The 17,889-nt window shown below is 55.3% G+C and overlaps 7 protein-coding genes across 7 annotated transcripts; 4 read left to right on the top strand and 3 right to left on the bottom strand.

Annotated features, from left to right (window-relative positions):
• Nucleotides 1-774: 774 nt before the first annotated feature.
• PG997_009057 (uncharacterized protein) lies at nt 775-1,197 on the bottom strand (the record flags this gene model as incomplete). The annotated part of the gene is made up of 1 exon (XM_066813372.1): nt 775-1,197. The coding sequence occupies one exon, from the start codon at nt 1,195-1,197 to the stop codon at nt 775-777; it is 423 nt and encodes a 140-aa protein (XP_066665334.1).
• A 1,444-nt stretch (nt 1,198-2,641) lies between these two features.
• On the bottom strand, nt 2,642-2,989 carry PG997_009056 (uncharacterized protein; the record flags this gene model as incomplete). The annotated part of the gene is made up of 1 exon (XM_066813371.1): nt 2,642-2,989. The coding sequence occupies one exon, from the start codon at nt 2,987-2,989 to the stop codon at nt 2,642-2,644; it is 348 nt and encodes a 115-aa protein (XP_066665333.1).
• Nucleotides 2,990-8,374: 5,385 nt separating this feature from the next.
• PG997_009055 (uncharacterized protein) lies at nt 8,375-9,563 on the top strand (the record flags this gene model as incomplete). Its single annotated transcript, XM_066813370.1, has 3 exons — nt 8,375-8,405; nt 8,490-8,758; nt 8,811-9,563. 3 exons carry the CDS (start codon nt 8,375-8,377, stop codon nt 9,561-9,563), a joined length of 1,053 nt encoding a protein of 350 aa, XP_066665332.1.
• Nucleotides 9,564-9,834: 271 nt separating this feature from the next.
• PG997_009054 (uncharacterized protein) lies at nt 9,835-10,967 on the top strand (the record flags this gene model as incomplete). Its single annotated transcript, XM_066813369.1, has 2 exons — nt 9,835-10,265; nt 10,373-10,967. 2 exons carry the CDS (start codon nt 9,835-9,837, stop codon nt 10,965-10,967), a joined length of 1,026 nt encoding a protein of 341 aa, XP_066665331.1.
• A 394-nt stretch (nt 10,968-11,361) lies between these two features.
• PG997_009053 (uncharacterized protein) lies at nt 11,362-11,971 on the top strand (the record flags this gene model as incomplete). Its single annotated transcript, XM_066813368.1, has 2 exons — nt 11,362-11,607; nt 11,690-11,971. 2 exons carry the CDS (start codon nt 11,362-11,364, stop codon nt 11,969-11,971), a joined length of 528 nt encoding a protein of 175 aa, XP_066665330.1.
• A 1,012-nt stretch (nt 11,972-12,983) lies between these two features.
• Nucleotides 12,984-15,557, top strand: PG997_009052 (uncharacterized protein; the record flags this gene model as incomplete). Its single annotated transcript, XM_066813367.1, has 6 exons — nt 12,984-13,172; nt 13,238-13,644; nt 13,739-14,108; nt 14,164-14,483; nt 14,514-14,897; nt 14,963-15,557. The coding sequence occupies 6 exons, from the start codon at nt 12,984-12,986 to the stop codon at nt 15,555-15,557; spliced, it is 2,265 nt and encodes a 754-aa protein (XP_066665329.1).
• A 413-nt stretch (nt 15,558-15,970) lies between these two features.
• On the bottom strand, nt 15,971-17,456 carry PG997_009051 (uncharacterized protein; the record flags this gene model as incomplete). Its single annotated transcript, XM_066813366.1, has 3 exons — nt 15,971-16,661; nt 16,728-17,233; nt 17,307-17,456. 3 exons carry the CDS (start codon nt 17,454-17,456, stop codon nt 15,971-15,973), a joined length of 1,347 nt encoding a protein of 448 aa, XP_066665328.1.
• Between the last annotated feature and the right edge of the window lie 433 nt (nt 17,457-17,889).

The following is a 17,889-nucleotide window of genomic DNA, read 5'->3' as shown; positions in this document are numbered from 1 at the left end:
CCCGAGCCCCTCAGCCAGCACCCCGAGTCGGGATGGCAGAATGAAGGGAAGGGGGTCCGCGTAGAATAAGTGGGATGTGGTTTGCAGAAAGGGACAATAAGGTACAGGCCAGCCAACTAACTGACACGACGACAACACGAAACCATCTGCGTCAACGATTGGCAGGATCGGATTCGGTGCAGTCGATGCAGGGAGTCGCAAATGTGGATGTGTGCGCGCGTGCCGTTGCTGGTCTACTGAGACATTAAGCAGAATGTTATGTGCATAAGAAATGAACACGCCAAACGCTCAACACCAAAAAAAATGATAAGTAATAAAGTGGAAAAGAAGTAGAGCTGTTGCTGCTTTTGCTCGAAGGAGGACCGGAGCCACCCTCGTCGGCCTACATCTTCTCAGGCGCATGCGCCGTGGGGGTATCCAGAAGAGGCGGATGAGGGTGTTGTGTGTGGGATAGATCGTTGTTTCGTCTTCGTCGCATGTGATATGATGTAAAAAACGTTTGCCAGCATGGCATCCATCGCGTGGATGGATGCAATGCCGAAAAGCTTTTGGAACAAAAGAAAGATTGGTGTGATGGAGAGAGCGAGATGATGAGTCTCACTCTCCCTTTTTGAAGTGAATGATGATCATGAGTGTGGCTAGCGAGATCAAGGACGACAAAAACGCGGGTCCGTCCGATCTCGACCGTTTGCCTAAAGCTTTTCCAACCGCCTGCCTGGCCTTTCCTTTTCCCCAGGTAGGTACCTATAAGTCATTGCCGAGCAAGGGCGCGACTTAGAGAAGGGCAACGATAACCATACCGGCGGCACCGGCCATGACGACGTTGACGGCGCTCAGGGCGGCGCCGGCACTCTCAGGAGTCGGGCTGGGCGTGGACGAAGAGGAGGCCGTGGAAGAGGCGCCGCTGGAGCTGGTCTTGCTGGCGCTGCCGCTCGAGGAAGAAGAAGCGGCGGCGGAGCTGCTGCTGCTGCTGGCGGTCATGGTGCCGTTGACGCTGGAGGACGAGATGTCCAGGACCTTGACGGAGGCGCTGGCGGTGGGCGTGGCCATGGTGGTGGTGTTGAAGGCGGTCGAGGTGGAGACGCGCTGCATGGTGATGGTCTTGGTCATGGTCATGGTGGAGGTGGCGGTGCTGGTACCCTCGGCCGCGGCCAGCAGGGGCAGAAGCGCAACGCTCAGGACAGAAGACAGCTGCATCTTGAATATGTTTGTCTAATAGAAGGATATTCCAAAAATCTCTTGTTTTCCTTTTCTCTCTCGTGGAAGTTGTCGATGCGACCAAAGAGTGTTGTTGTCGAGTACTCGGTACTGCAGTTATTGGTGGTGCGTATGTATATGCCTTCGCAGAATGCTTATATGTACGTGGTATGGACTCTGCCAACGAAGTCCGGTGAGTAAGTAGTAGTGAGTGAGGTTGCCTGGGCAGAAAAGCGAGAGGGTTGCGGAGAGTGAGAGTGATGGAGAGAGAGAGAGAGAGAGAGAGAGAGAGAGATGGAAAGTCCGGGTGAAGGTGGTGAGGGCAGGGTAGAAGAAGAAAAGCCACGATGTGTCTGGGGGGGTATAAAGACTAAAAAAGACGACAACAATGGGCGGGCGGCTCGAGGGGTGATTTACAGTAATGGGTGAAAGACCCTCTCTTCTCTCCCTCTGCCTCACCTTCCACCACCCGTTGCACCCCCCGGCGGCCATCGAGGAGGTATTCAGAAGGAAGTGTCAACCCAATTCCCTCGTGGATTCGACCGGGGGCCCTTGCAGATTGTCGGTGGGTGGTGACTCTGGAGACGGATGGCCCTCAACTCTCCTGCACAGGGTGGGCTTGTGCGACCCCGACTGGCCATTCCCTCTTTGTGCCTGCGCGCCCGCCAATGCCAGCCGCTACAAAGGCGCTGGCGAAAAGAAAGAAAGAAGAACGTCTTGGTTGCATTTACAAAGGCCATGGTCTCACCAAGTACCGTATACTTGTGCTTCCCGCCAACACTGCATGGAGTGACCAAGTACTCGAGACCCTTCTGTCACCCTGGGCAATCAAACAGACAGGTGCAGGGGCGGAAATTACCAGTCGCCAGAAAAAGAGGTCACAGTACCCGTTGTCGAGGTGCCGCCCCTCCAAGTCTAGCCGGATATGGAAAGTCGGGCTGGCTACAATTCATGCCGCCTGTCTTAGTAAGAAAACGCCGGTGGACCTGTACCAGGCGACGAGAGGTCAGAAGTCAGTCTGTTGTCGGTCAGTGGCTGCTCTCCATGCGCCTGTGCTATTGCTGGCCGCAGTTGAGGCAGCGCAACGGCGGTGGTTGGCATAACTGCTGCGGCATCGCGAGATTTTTAGCATTGTTGTGGTGTTGCTGCTGCTGCAGGTCAACAGAGTCCGTGTGCATTTGCAGAACAGAGTGCAATGTCGGGATATTTGTGATGTCAACTTCTAATTAGGCGACCCTCATCAAAGTGTCCGACACAAGATCAGTGCAAGATCGTCCTTCTGGCCGGTTCGCTATTGGCGACTGGATATTATCCAAATGAGACTCTTCTTCATCTTGATCAAACCCATGAGATGTCTCCGTTTCACCCTCCATGGACTCGGCCTTGTGAGTCGGGTTAAGTCGAGATCGTTCATAAAAGCGCTGCCGACCCAAATTGCACAATCTCAGTAGTGCTGGGCGCGGGAGAGCGCGTCGTCTGATTGGGTCTCAGCCGGTGAAATGAGGCCCAGTACAGAAGCAGCGGTACCTTGCAGCCAGAGTGGGAATGGCTGGCTCTTGAGTGTCTTGACTAGCCGTGAGTGGACAATGAAGGCATCCAGAAAAGACGGAAAAGTCATGCTAATGCGACGGGTACCTGGCGCTAAGCCGAGGAGGGCAGGCCTTCGCAGGGCCTTGCTGGGCCTGTCAGAAGTCGAAATCCCCCGATCAGGATGCGACGCTGCGAATCGGCCAGCAGTCGTTTCGACACCAATGCTTGCAATGCCGCCGGGCCAGCAGCCCATTGAGCCCATTGAGCCCACTGTCGATTGGCCTTGCAATTTAACCCTTTCCCGATGGCCCTTCTCCGCATATGCTAGTCACTCGGCGCACAGTCCGTTGATTGCTACGATGCTAGGGACTGGGAGGCTGGAAGAGGGAACTCGTTCACCGATGCTACAGTAATAGGCCCTCAGCGTCTCGCGGTATCTCATGAGAGGCATCTTTTGCGCGCCTGTTGCGCATCATGGCATAACATTGCAATGTTTACACGATGGCCCTCTATGTGCCTATCTAAGATTGAATATGTGGCCAGATATGTATTTCATGTTGCAATCGAGATGTACAGTTGGCAACCTGGTAGGCAATGGGGTGGGCAGTTTGTTCTGGCCAAGTCCATCATGTCCATCTTGTCCATCTTTGCATGCGGATATCCGAGGGGGCAAGCCTCATGCACATCCTCATTCTCCCAACGCAGTGCCGCAAAAACAATAAAATCAGAAAATCCTTTTTCGGGCAAGATCCTGCCAACATCCTCTCGTTCTGCCCCTGCTCCTGCTCATTGGCAGCAGCTGTCAGTCACAAGTGGGACAACCGGGGCGGTAAAGAGCGCAGAGGATGAGGAATAGGTAGGACTGAGTATATCCCTCACCTCGCGCCAGCACGCCTCGACGCCTAAGAGAGAAAAAAACCATAGCCCAGAACAGACGGCCAGAGATTCCTTCGCCGTCAGCTGGGCGCCTTGGCTGCTTGCTGCTGAAAAAAGCCTTACTGCAGCCCCCGCAACCGCCAACCACATCTCACCACATTGCCCCGTCGCCGTGTTGGCATGCATTGGTTAAAGAGTCAAGGGCAAACCCCTCGTACTTTTTAGCGAGAATACGCCAGCAAGCAAAAAGCCAGCCAACTCACAGCCGACGATTTGTTACGTCAGAGAAGGCCAGGGAGACGGACCTGTGGCCTGCCCTTGCAGATGCAGCTTACAGCTCAACACATGCAATGCAACCCGATGAGGTCTTTTGTGTCGCGCGACCACGGAATACATCGCATGGCGCTCTCTAGGCAGTTCCCAAGGTTTTGCGCCCGTTTTCCAGAAACCCCTGACCGTAGAAGGTCGACCACCAGAGGACTTGCGGCTAGAAAATGCGCCCCCAATTGCGATTGCGCCCAGCTGGCGGTGACGGCGAGCGCATCATCGCATCGTCTCGCCCGCGCGCGCGTGTGTGTGTGTGTGTGTGCGCGCCGCCGCTAATGGCATTGCATCACCACCGCTAATAAAAACAGCCCGAAAAGACAAGAGTAAAAAACAGAATTACGATTTACAGCATCCATCTGCTTACCTACTCACTCGCCATCCCCCGCACTCTTCCAATCGATAGTCCCTTGCGGGAAGATCGCCAAAGAAATGCCCGCCCCTCTCTTTTCCTTCCAGGGCGAGCAGTTTGGTTTGGTTTGTCTGTTTGCGAAACGGGCAATCCTTCTTTCATTAGCCGACTTTTCGGTCGTGTTTCTATTTGCGCACAGCATGCCACTGTGTTTTTATTCTTATCCTTATTCCGCGAAACCTGAACTTTTTTATTTTTGACCTTCTTCCCTTGCTGACTGTTCAAACCTCGCTAGTCCGTCTCAGGTCACCAAACGAAACGGTAGGGCAGGCTGGGCTGGTGGGAAAAAAAGAAGAAAAATAAAACGCCACCCTTCTTTCCCCTCGGTCCACGATCTTCTTTCTACTGGATGAGGCTTGTCCGTTTCGCCGTTTTTCAAACGCCATCCATGCCTTTTGCTAGTCGCGAAAGTTCGAAGACCCGGGCTTGGTTGCCTACCTATTAGTAGCCAATCCAGCTTCCTTCTACTGTACCAACCAGCACAGCCTAACAAAACAAAGTAGCAGCGCCAACATCCTTAGCATGGGATTGCTAGCGAGCTGGTCCCCGCGGTGCCATTCTGCCCATTGCGACTGCGACTGCGACGCTGGAGTGGGACGAACCTCTGTGCCTCTGGTCTCCCCTCCGAAGTAGCGAAGCAAAGACCCCGACTTGAGACGCGGGCCGTTTCCAATCCTCTGCTTCTGGCGGCCTTTTCAAACTGCCTAGCATCTCAAGCAAATTGCAAAGGCGGGCTGTCGCTTGTTCTCATCTGCTCGCTTCTTCTTTTGTTGCTCGCTTGCGCTCACTGCAGCCCGGCTGTCGCATCGCATCGCATTCTCCAGCCTGCCAGCCAGTCTCTCTCACGATGCTCGGCTGTTGTTGGTTGCTGGATTTGCTTGAAACCGCAAGCAAGGTCCCGTTTGTATGCGACGCTGGCCTGCCATTCGCCGACATTGCACCCGTCATGCCGGTCGCGACTACGCTCGGCGACTCGGGAGGCTCGACTTCAATTGCCAACTGACAGTGTGAAATTCAGGCAGTATCCAGTATATATGTGAATTCGTTGCGATAGCAAACCACAGCGAGTCGGCGACGGGCTGACCGTTCTGATGTAATTGTCAGCTCCGACCGTGGATCAGCCGTTTCAGGATCCCAACCAGGTGAGATGCGACAAGAGATGCGACGATTCCTCCATGCCCGTTTTGCATTGATTGATGACGAACAGTTCGTCCCTTGTATTGTTCTTCTGTCGTCACAAGTGGCCGGCCGTGGAACCTGACAACCTGAGCAGCAGCTGAGCAGCAGCTGAGAAGTATCGTAGTCCCACTGATAGGCGCTTGTTCCATGCATCCTTCTGCCGATCAGCAAACCGCTGCTCTTAGTGCTGTAGTTTATTCAGACCCTGTTTTCTTTTCGACTTCACCTCGACTTGTGCTGGAGAGTCATATACAACGGTTTTCTCTCTTGAAACCCTGCCCCGGCATCTGACTTGCTGCCATTCCAGCATTGATTCCACGACCAAGTTGACGTTGGCCAAGAGGCCGAAGTACATTGGGAAGCCGTGCAAGCGAGAGGCAGTGCAATTGACCTTCGTCTTCCGACAAGTGTCCCTCGGCTCTACTGCCGTGCTCAAGACACAAGCACCAAGTTCACCCTTTCAGCTACACGTCTTTTGGTAGAGCACCCCTCATGTCTACTTTCCGTACTTAGTCTGGGCTGTGAGAGGCTCTCGAAGTGGAGCGAATGTTCCACCATGTTCGTCCTCCCATTTGGTATGGCTTCAAGTGCCGTATAGGAAACAGACTCGAGAAAGTTAAATAAGTATCAACAACATATTTTCTAAGTTACTTCTGATGAACCAAAATGACCATCAGATATAGTAGTGCGCCTGGCCCAAGCATTCCCGTCTTTTCTTGGACCAAAAAGCTGTGGTCTTGACGCAATGGGCTACCAAGGTACTTCCGATACCTGACTGTGATCCCCCGTCTACCTGAAGGGTAAACCCCTTTTCCTGCTCTGTGCTACGGATTCTCCATCCACGGAGCTGGCTGGCTCTTTGGAAACTCAATTGCTCACAAAACTCCCAGGCACTTCAAGCCACGCCTCGAAGAAACATTATCGTCACCCGGGATTTCGTAGCAAATAGGGGCATCATGCATGCTTCGGATGGCCAGTAGACCCAGCACATCTCTTTGGCTCATTTGCGAAGGTAACTTGATTGAATGCTGCGAACAGTGTTCTTGCTTGCTAGCACCTTCTCGCCGAGCGAAATCTTTAAATGGGTATCCTTTGTGACTTTAGAGATTATCCACAATATTCGCAGAACGTGATGCCATCATGGGGCCCTCGCAACAACACACAAGCATCTCTACATACTAGGGTATGGCGGTATCTCATAGGGACATAATGTGTATATAAATATTCGTCAAGGTCAAATACTTAGCTGCAAATAATCAGAGAAACCCGCAACCCATTGGTCACCTCAAGTTACAGTTTGACCCCTATCCGTACCTCTCATATTGTGTAGAACCATCAGTATCCAGTACCAATGCCATCCAGCCTCAAGCCCAAAGACAAATGCCGGGTTTGTGGGAAGTGCCATGCCCCTGCATATCCTCAGCCCGATCCTCCGCGGCCGCCACCACCAAGTTCCTAATGAGGGTGACTCGGTAGCAAGTTGGTCAGGATTTATTTGCCTGTCACTATCTTCAAGGATAACTTGATTTGTTAGCAAATCTTTTGCTTTTTGTTGGGTCTGTCCGATACGGATCTGAAGGAAGCAGAATGCTTTCATTATTATTGCACTACTCCGTATTTTCCCATCATATCTTAATCCTAGATACTCAATTTATAATCCCGGTTTTCGGGTCTGGTTTTCGTAGCTTAGAGATAATCTAGTTCGAGAGTTTGATTTCCATGAAGGTGTTGATGTGAAAAACAAGAACCCACTCTCACAGAGCAGTGCCATGAAGAACCATGTAGAAGTGAATAACCACATACGAATGCTTACAGATTGAAATAGCGCAGGGGATTTACTTGGGCGGGTGATGTGCGCTGCTCAGGAACAGCCTCCTCGGGTGTGGCTGGCTTAGACAAAGCTTTCTCCGCCATCATCAGGTTGGCTTACCTCACGCAGCATTGAGCAGCAACGCCCGTTTCCTACCGATTCTGTTACCGACAAGTAGGTTACATTCGTACAACAAACATCCCCGTTTTTGCTGTCAGAATAGAAAGATATTACTTACCACGGCGATCCAGTGCTCCCATCAACTACGTTGGATTTGCTAGCGACCAGTAGATTGTAAACGACCAAGGCTCTTTCTGTCATCTGTTCATTCTTAGAAATTGTACACTGCCCCCCGATAAGCGGTATGACTTACGCCGCGAGCGACCTGGGGAAAGACCCTCGACTTGCCCACCGTAGCACGACCAATGCCAGATATGCCGGACCCTTCACGCGCAACCCACCCACGGCGATCGCCAAAATAGCTTTCCAATGATGGCCACTTGGCGAGAGCGCCGTGGCCGTGGTGATTACTAAGTACCCTCTCAGCCCTATGAGAACTGCTTGTGCACAATACCCCATAAGCCCTATGCCAAATCCGGGGGTGAGACTTGCAGCAAAGAGCCCGAAGGGGAAATGACCAGGGCCCGGACATTCCGGGGCATGTCGCCCAGAGCACACCCTGATTGGTACGCCCAAGAGAGACAACAGGGGGCGGAGCACATTCATGTAAGCGCACCTTGAGGCCAAAAATAGGCATATGGCACACCAGCTGAATCAATCGATCGCATGCTGCGACCGCGACTTTTGAGGCTCTTCTTCTAGGAACTGGGAAGAGAAACCATCACTATGGGTTATGAGTATGTAAAACCAAGCATCCCGCCCAAGATGGGGGCCCAAAGTTGAGGTTTCTGTCAACGACAATATCCTCAATCTCTCAAGAAGTAAATTTACCCAGCATTGGGTATCAAGCTGGCCATCCATCTCCTCGACTCCTTCCCCAAGCCGCTCATTGGAGCGTGATCTCCGTCGGGAAGCATTGGGAAACAATGGTGTACCATGACATTGACATACCACTCCGTACATCTCCATAACAGCCCCCGCCCCCTTGTCCCCGTCTCCAATCCTTCGCGCGCACGATGATACTAATGTCTGTCTACTAAGCGGCCTTCATCGCCATCGACTGGACCGGGATGACGCTGGCGCTCCTGCCCATCCTCCTCCGTTTTTGGTTGCGGCACAAGGAGAACAAGCGGCAGCCGTGGACGCGCAACGTCTCCGACGCGCTCGTGGTGCTCTCGTGGCTATCGGGCGTCGTGCTCATCAGCATCAACGCGTGGAAGAACATGCTCCGGTACCGCTACGTCCACGACCCGCACCCGGAGCGGCTCTACTACATGGTGCCCAAGCCGCAGTCGGCGCACCTCCTGTACGTCTCCCTGGGTCTCGCTCTTCTTCATCTATATCTCGCTGTGGGCCGCCAAGTTCGCCCTGCTCGCCTTTTTCGCTGGCGTCTTGCTGATAGATGGCGGCTCGGCCTCGGCCGTCCGGGGGTGCGGGTGGATCCGCGCCGTACTGGCCGGCTGCACCGTCTTCACGGCGGCCACCTTCTGTCTCCACATCGCCCTGCTGACGAACTGGTGCCACCCCGTCAGCAGCAACTGGGACATCGAGGGCCATCTCTGCTCGGCGGTGCACGACATCAACTCGGTGACCATCTCGACTGTGGCCAACATCGCGACCGACCTCGCCATCCTGAGCCTCCCGCTCATTGCCCTCTTCACCAAGAGCCGCGAGCGCCGTCGAGTTCTGGCGACGGCGCCGCAGCCGCTGCAGGAGCAGCCGGCCGCCGTCATCGGGAGACCGGAAATGACCGGCGTCGCGTTCGTGGTCGCCATGTCGGCCCTGAGCATCACCGCGGCCCTGGCGCGGTTCGTCACCCTCAAGCTGGTCCAGGACGTGCCCCGGGCCAACATCACCCACACCATCGACGTTTGGGCGCTGGTGGAGATCGTGGCTAGTCTCATGGCCGTGAGCCTGCCCACGCTGCGGGTGTTCGTGCGGAGGAGAAGAGGAAGAAGACAAGGTCCACGGAAGATGATGCGCTCGGGAGGAGAAGGCAGCAGTCAAGTCAGCATCATGTCGGATAGGAGGAGGTGTGCGAGCGCGATGGGAAGTCGAGGAGGGGATAGCAACGCGGAAAGAGCGGGCTCCGTTGCTGGGATACCGAGATATTAATCCTATTATAAGTAGGCCATGTACTTTTAGTCGTATATTATGAATGAAACTGTAATGTCTTGTTTTAGTCAGCGACAACCCGGAGCCTCTGTACGTCCTAGGCAGCCACTTTTTATCCCCCACTAACGGCTGTGCCGCTGGCACCGCCTTTGCGGAAGACGTCCCCTCTCTCGAACCTGGTGCTGACGGCATTCAATGTCTTTGGGCCCTTCTTCGGTCGTATATGTACCTCTAAACATATCAAATTTCCAACGGCACCCATCGAATCAACATGCCTTCACTGCTCAACCTACCGCGTGAGATCCGCGACGAGATCCTATGGCTGGCCCTCCACCACGAGCGGACCCCGCCCGCCGGGCGCGAGCAACATGGAGAGGAGGAACGAGTTGTGATTAAGAATGTGAACACATCTTGCTTGATGAATGGAAAGAAGGTATTTTATGAACCCAGACCGGCGCTGCCCACGGCCGTTCCTCTTCTCCTGGCGAACCGGCAGCTGCACGCCGAAGTCCAAGAGGCCGTGGCACGGCTGCAGAGGGAGGAGGGGAGGCACTGCAAGGTCGACGTCATGTTCCTCGAGGAAAAGGAGCTCTGGGTCACCAGCCTGTGGACCCCGGCCTGTTTTCGAGTCTGGGACCAGGCCGAGGTCACCATCCGGATGGTGGGCGTGATCCCGGACGAGGATCTGCCCGTGCGGAAAACGTAAGTTGGGCCCATGGCGGTGTTTTCCATCTTGAACCGCCCTCATCTGCAATAGTTCTGTTTATTTTCCAGTTGATTGATTGATCTCGCTGAGCCCTTTCCTTCAGTTTGTGGAACGATAGCACGGGCCAAGGCGACTTTTGCATCTACATTCACTCGTTCCAGTACGCCCTGGACTGTTTCCTCCAAGCTGGTCCGACAGGCACGGCGCCGGGGACTGGGGCGGAAGAGGGAGGGGCCATGGTAGACCGCCATATGGTCGTTAAACATCTGGTGCTGAACTTCATCACGCCCACGACCGACGACCAGCACCCCCTGGCTTCGCCCCGAGAACGCTGCAGATGCTTGTCCGCGAGAAGAGGCCCAATCCCGGCCGAGTACAATCTGTACCGGAAGAAGCGGATGCGCCCGGAGTGGGTGGCCGATACTCTCTGTCTGCTACTGAGGTACATGAACGCAGGGGCCAGTTTTGCCGGGACCGAGCATGAGGAAAAGTACGCCAGCCTGATGTTTGAGAGAGTCGGTTTCGTCACGGTCCAGATCGATGGCAGGCCCTACCGGGAGCTCGACGTGGGAGCGCACGTGAAGAGACGGGAATCCTACGTTGACGCGGATACGAGGATGTACGAAGAAGACGGGGTGTTGCACCCGGTGTGGATTAAGGATGTCATGGCTGCCCGGGCCGCAGCTGGTCTAGGTTGAGGTGAGGGCCTTGAGATGTTGAAGTGTCATTGACTGCAGACAATCGAAGCAAAATGGAATAATGTTAGTAGACCATGATGTCTGCTCAGGGTTTGGCGCTTATTCCAGCTCTCGAATTGCCTCTTCAACCAACAGGGAAGTGACCGATTATTGACCAATCGATTGTGATTGAGCCTCTTCTCTTCGTCGAAACCCTCAGAATGCCGCCCTGGTTCGATATTTATTGATTAAGGCAAACTTAGCAGTCGCATTGAACCACAGAAAGATGCAAATCGTCACTCTTGTTTGATCGTGGCAAGTTGTATTTTCATCCCATCTTGTTGTTCACTTTACGAGACCAGTACAGGAGCAATCCCGCGCCAAACCCTTTCAGCCACATACAGAAACTATCAACATGCCAAGCATTACGACCTTGGCCTCCATGCGCGACAGATACTATATCCCTTCACGACGAGGGTGCCCATGGCCTGTTCACTCTCGATCTCGCACCCTCCTATCGGGGCTAATCCTTTGGCTGCCGAGCTGGGAGTATCTGCAAGCGTGGGAGGATGCTCCGGATTTCAAGGAGGACTACTACGGACATCCCGTCGTGATACTGTCACCTCGTCCAAGCCTAGAGGGCACGGTCGAATTGCTACTCGTGGGTTCCCATGACTCCCTCCTACCTTCCGGACAGTTTTACATACGATGGGACCATGTGATAACATTGTGGTTTACTGTAGTTGACCTCGTTCAACGGCAAGGATCTGAAAGGCAAACACCCACATAGCGCCTACGTTCGTAGCCGTTACCTGCCCCTATTCCCGTCCGACCGCCACCCCGACAACGAAAAGCTGCTATGGCTAGAGCACATGTGGCCAACCCTGTGGAAGAAGTCTTATGTCAATACGGCGACAGTATACGAGATCGAAATCCAACATCTACGACCATACGACTCGTACGGATCGGACTTCGCGCTCTGCAAGGAGTCGTACCAGGAACCCATCGAGTATTGTGGCTATTAACCTCCAGCCCCGTCCCCAGAGCCACGCTGCACATCGCAGCTAACCCAAACAGACCCGGCACTTGTTCCTCTCCCACCAAGCCCCCAATCACCATCTCTGCCGCTGGACATGGATGTGACGCCGTTGGAAATTCAAATCGAGCCTTTGCAGCCCCCGACTGGAATCGAACCCACCGAAGTTTGCCAAACTCCTGAGGATTGCACCGTTGTCACAACTCAGCATTCGTGTCGGGTTATCGCACCACCCCGGAAGCACCCTTGGAGCAAAAGAGCTCAGCTGATAGAAACCCGGGCATCAGTCGCCGCGTCTGGCAATCCGGTCTTCAAAGCCGAAGCACTCCTGCGCGGGCTTCGTCTCCGCCTGCAGTGGGATCGAAGGCATGGGGTCGCGTTGGATGGGTCCTTGGGACCATCTTGTCTTCTTTCATTGCAGCTTGGGTATAATCCTTGATCTCTTCAGAGCCTACCTCGTGTGAGCTGTCGTGACAGGTCCCTGCCGGAGATAGTAGAACGCAAGATGAGGAGCACTGAATAGCTCCATGGCATCGAATGTCGTTGGATTTAGATGGCACTACCTTTCGCCTAGAAACCTAAAGCAACATCGTCCACGCGCTAAGGTGCATGATGCAGATCATCCTGCGACCACGTCTGGGCCGGTCTGGCAGCTATTAAGCTCCCTTGGCGTGAAGACGGAAGGCAAAATCGAAACACGGTTGAAACAGCAAGAAGTCCCTTCTCCTGGAGGCCCAGCCTCCTCATTTCCTTGTTTCGTGAAATCTTTTTCATTTCTTTCCTTACACATACACACATATGACGTAGACTGTCAGCTCCACCGAAAACGACAGACGGCATACGGCATCATGAAGTCATGACGCGGGGTTGCGGAACCTTTGCTCTGCTAGCTATGGGCGGCCCCTCCAAGTAAAGAGTTCCATCAGTGTGCAGACTGTCCATGGACAATCTAACTAGACTGGGATTCCCGATGATATGATGCCCCAGCTGTAATCGTTGCCATGGACTCCAACTCCAAACGATATGTGCGATTGCTGCCATCCGACCTCACTCCTGTTGTCCCGGACTCAGGCTCGTCTGCTGCTTCTCCGGTGACCGCCAACTCCAACCACAACCACACGCAGCCGCGCAAGAGGAAACGCGTCGGGAACCAGTTGGCCTGCGACCTTTGCCGTTTGAAGAAGACTCGCGTGAGTTGCTATGTGCAGCTGCCATCTGATGCATACCTTACCTAAGTACTTACCCTTTTTCCCAGTGTGATGGCACTCGGCCGAGTTGCAATCTCTGCGTCAAACGTGCCGAGAAGTGCGTCTACAATGACAAGCGAGACGCCGCCCAGGACGCCATGGATATTGTCGAGCTCCTGACCCTTGCACCCTATGCCGAGGCTCTGGACGCACTCAGACTGCTGCGCTCCACTGGAAATCACGCCGTCGTGCTCTCCGTCGTCACGGGCGGCGACAAGGCCAATGACAAGCGGGATTCGGCATCGCAACAACCACAACTCCCACCCCGGGCCTTCGTGCCGCAGCGGTCGTCGCTGGAAATAGAACTGATGACCAAGAACCCCATCACCTATGCGCCACTCCGCCACATCTCCATGTCGGAGCTGGAGGAGAGCAATCTGCTTCGCCCCATCAGTGCTGCGCGCACAAGGAAGAGGTAAGCTGGCAGCAGCCACGTCGCTACTACTTTATCGACCTGATACCCCTATGTTATTATGTCATGCAACGTGGCATTGACTGACGGTCACCAGAAAGCCCGAAGACCCTCCTCTATGGCACGGCGAGATGATGTTCGTCTCTCCGGGGAGGTCGGCTGATGCGGCCCAAATCGACAACGACTCGGCCGCTGCGTTCTTCCGAGCTCAAGAATCGACGACGAACCAGTCGCCCAGATGGAACGACGGGCTTTGCGACGCGCGGCTCAAGTCTTTGCGCATCAGGTACTGGACCAATGTGCCGATACCCGACGAGGCCGCCGCCAGGGTCATTTCCATGTACCTCGAGACGGACCACCCCCTCCTGGGCATGTTCGACCCGGACCAGTTCATATCCGACTTGCTGGATCAGAAGCAGCAGACCTGTTCGGCCCTGGTCGTCAACGCGCTGCTTTATTGGGGGTGTGTGAGTACTGTCCAACCATGTCTTGTTTGCGTATGAGCTGATCCGGGGAGTCTAGCAAATGTACACGGCCATCGACAAAAGCATAGCCCGGTACACCGAACCGTTCTGCAACGAGGCCGAGAGGCTGTGGACCGCCGCCGAGCACCACGACTCGCTGCTCAACATGGTCGGCGCCCAGCTGCTGAGTCTCGCCTTCGTCGGCCAAGGCAAGGACCACAAGGTGCTACATTTTCTGGACGCCGCTCTTCGCATGGGAACCCGCCTAGGGCTTTTCGGCGTCCCCGAGGAAGTGGCCAAAGCCAGGATGCAGGCGATCCCCGAGAGCTCCGAGGCGGCCATCTCGAATACGGCCTGGGGTTTGTTCAACTGGTCCATGTGAGTTCTGCTCTAATCCTAACAAAGCAGAAGACTTACTATTGTCCAGCATCGTATCGCTGTTCTATCAACAGCCGGGCGTGGAAGTGCCGAAACACCCCCGACGGTGCCGATTCCCAGAGTCGACATGTCCGAGGACAGCCAGGGCTCGTCGAGTGCAGGCGTGACCCCCTCCGACGAGCCGTCACAAGTCCAGCAGATCATGGGGGCCACCTTCCCCCGAGTCTGCGAGCTATGGGCGATGATGCACGACGTTTCTCTGCTCTACCACCATCCGAAGGATCTGGTGCAGCCGGGAAAGCTGAGCCTCGCCTTTGCCGAAATGAAGTACCGAGAGCTGCTGGCGTGGGCGGAGAATCTGCCGCCTCAGCTCCATCGGTCAGAGTCCAACCCGCACCATGCCGTCATCCTTCAGTGAGTCTGAAATGCTCAGAGTCAGATGCTGCTGATGGTCGATTGATTGCTGACTGACATCGCAGTATGTGGTTCCACGCCGCCATCCTCGACATCTTCCGGCCCTTTCTGCGAAGGCACGAAGGCGAGAGACTGCGCCTACGGACGTTCTCGGCCCCCGACCGCACCCCGCTGGCCGCTTACACGGCGTCGGTGAGCCAGCTGAAGCACCTGATCGTGCACTTCCGGTCCAACTACGAGGCCTCGACGTGCACGCTGCTGTGGCACACGGCCATGACGTACGTGGCCAACGCGATGCTGCGGGACTCGCGCGACCCGGAGTGGTACCAGTACCTGCTGCTGTGCCTGTACGGGTACGAGACGCTGCGGCGGCCCTTCCGCGTCGCCGAGGCCGTCGGGCAAGGGCTGCTGACGATGATGCTGCGCGACAAGAACTCCAACGGCGGGAGCCCGACGTTCACGAGCGCGCAGGCACACGAGATCTTGCGGCACCTCAAGGAGCGCGGGCTGAGCTATCGGACCGACGACGAGAGTATCCGGGCGCCCTTCATGGGGGACCTCGAGCTAGCGCAGACGGACCCCGCCGGGGCGGCCGTGGAGAAGCTGGCGGGGGATTTTGAGGATATGGCGCTTTTCCAGGAGTTCACCATCGGTCAATAGAATTGGAAGACCGGAAGAAGTGGACGAACATGACCTTGGGCAAAGGAAAAAAGCAAACCCGGGTGGTCACCAGGGATGCCTGCAAAGGATGCATCTTCCATGATTCAAGAGATCACGATTAATGATGCAATTACCGATTGCTACATTGCTCCAGTTATTAGCGCTCCAGTTATTAGCGATTGCTTATCTAGCATCAATGCATTTCTCGACAAGGATCTGATGCAGGGTCTATGCTGTTTCCGAGTCTCCATGGTATTGGAACTTCTCGGGAGCTTAAAAGTATCGTGCCAATCATCACCATCCTTCTGCTTACACTGGTGACACGTGGGAAAGTGGACAAAACAAATGGGTATATAAGATAGAAAAACGAAATCCTCGGGCCATATACATGATGAACCCGAAAGCCTAGGTATCTAAGAGGAAAAGCCTCTGGAATGAGTGCGCGAAGCAGCCCTCGGGGGCGGCGGTGGCTGCAAGGGCAGAAACCACGTCTCGTCCCCGCTTTGGATGCTATCACGCCGCTGTCCGTCCAGCGTCCCGATCGAAGGCGGACGAGGCGGCCATTCAGTCGCAACTGGCGACGAGCCCTTGGATGAAGGCACAGTGTGGCTCCTGTCTCGACTCGGATGAAGGACCGGCGGCATTACTTCCTGGATGAATTCGTTGTTGTTGTTGTCGTCGTTGTTGCCAGCTGCGCCTCGCCGCGAGGGAGTAAAGTCGCTCGGAAACGGGGAGGGCTTGTGCGAAGAGAACTGGGACTCCGACTTGAGCGAATGGAGCGTCATGGGCGGCTCCGAAATATTTCGACTGCGGGGATGAGGCCGAGTACGATGGTTGGAAGCCGCTCGCGAGGAAGCGAGCCCACCAGCGCCGTTTCGAGGCCTAGAGCGGGACCTGGAATGATAGGTGCTCAGGATCTGCGTGCTGGCCAGCATGTTGATGCGCACAAACAGGGGTCGCAGCATGGCCAGCGAGGTGGCCATGAGGCCCAGGGCGCACTCGATGATGCTCCAGATGGCGAGGTCGGTGAAGTTGTACAGGTAGTCCGGGTTGGAGAGGAGCTGCTTGGCGTACGGGATGCGTACGACGTTGGCGAGGGAAGCCCTGTATTACCTCATGGTTAGCCAGCCGCTAGACAAAGGGGGAAAAGGAGAGAGCGGCAAGACGAACATGGAGCCAATCGCCAAGATGCCGACAATGGAGATCTTGGCCTTCCTTTCCATCTCAATCTTGCGCACCAGAGTGATGGGGAGGAGGGCGAGGAACCAGTCGCTGACGACACCCAAGAAGATGGAGATGTAGGTCGGCACCGTGGCCAGGATGGGCTTGAGGCACTGGCCCGCGACGGGGCCGTCGGGCGTGTACCGGTACCAGTAGAACGGGATCGGGGTGCACTGGAAGATGGCGATGAACAGGTAAAAGACCTGGACCAGGGCGACGAGGACCATGATGACAATGATGGCGACGCGCTGCCAGCGCTGGCCGGCGAAGAGGCGCAAGAGCAGCAGGCCGGCGACGAACTTGATGAGGGTCGAGCCGACGACGTACGAGACCTGGCCGGCCCATTTCCACTTCAGCGCCTCGATCCGGTCCTCGGGCGACACGTCCTCCACGTGCTTGCCCAGGCCATAGTGCACGCCCAGCAGGGTGAAGGCGCAGAAGGCGCATTGGTTCAGCTGTTTTTGGTTGGAGTCAGTTGAGCTGTCCGATCTCGTGGTTGATGAAGGGCAGGACCAAAACCAAACTTACCCCGGTCAGGACGGCGGTCCAGTCAGCGAGGAAGAACCTCTTGAGGATGACACCCATGGTATAGCATCGTAGGCCGAGGCAGACGAGGCTGATGACGGTGAAGATGATGGCGATGTAGCACAGCTCCGAGCCTCGATCGTCGTTGGCCATGCTGGAAGGGAAAGGGGGAACTTTCCGGGCTGGCGCAGGCGGGGCTGCTTTCCGCCTCGGTTCGAACGCTTATTAAAAGAGTGTGCAGGGCCAACAGCAGCACATCATGGTGCTGGCGGCTGAAGGAGGCAATGTCGAGGTCAGATCACAGCGATTGTGTCGAGGGAAAGACTCAAGAGAAGACGACTTTCAGCGAAGAGTCAGTCCTTTGCAGTCTTTTCTGCAAGTCGGCTGGCCGTGCATATGTTCGAGAACAGAACCACAGACCTGCAAAAGGAACTTGCAACTCGCAAACACATGGCCATCTACATGTAGAAGAGGAACCGTTGTGCTTTGATGCTTTTTCCAACACGGCGACCCCTGCACCCTGCTCGGCCTGTATCAATCCCTGTCGGCGGCCTTTGGTATAAGCGGGTTACAGCGGGCCGAGCTA

Source organism: Apiospora hydei (genome assembly GCF_038363865.1).
Source record: "Apiospora hydei strain CBS 114990 chromosome Unknown utg000007l_segment0_segment0, whole genome shotgun sequence".
Classification (NCBI taxonomy): Eukaryota; Fungi; Ascomycota; class Sordariomycetes; order Amphisphaeriales; family Apiosporaceae; genus Apiospora; species Apiospora hydei.
The sequence above is the reverse complement of the archived record's forward strand: the minus strand, read 5'-3'. Positions and strand labels throughout refer to the sequence as shown.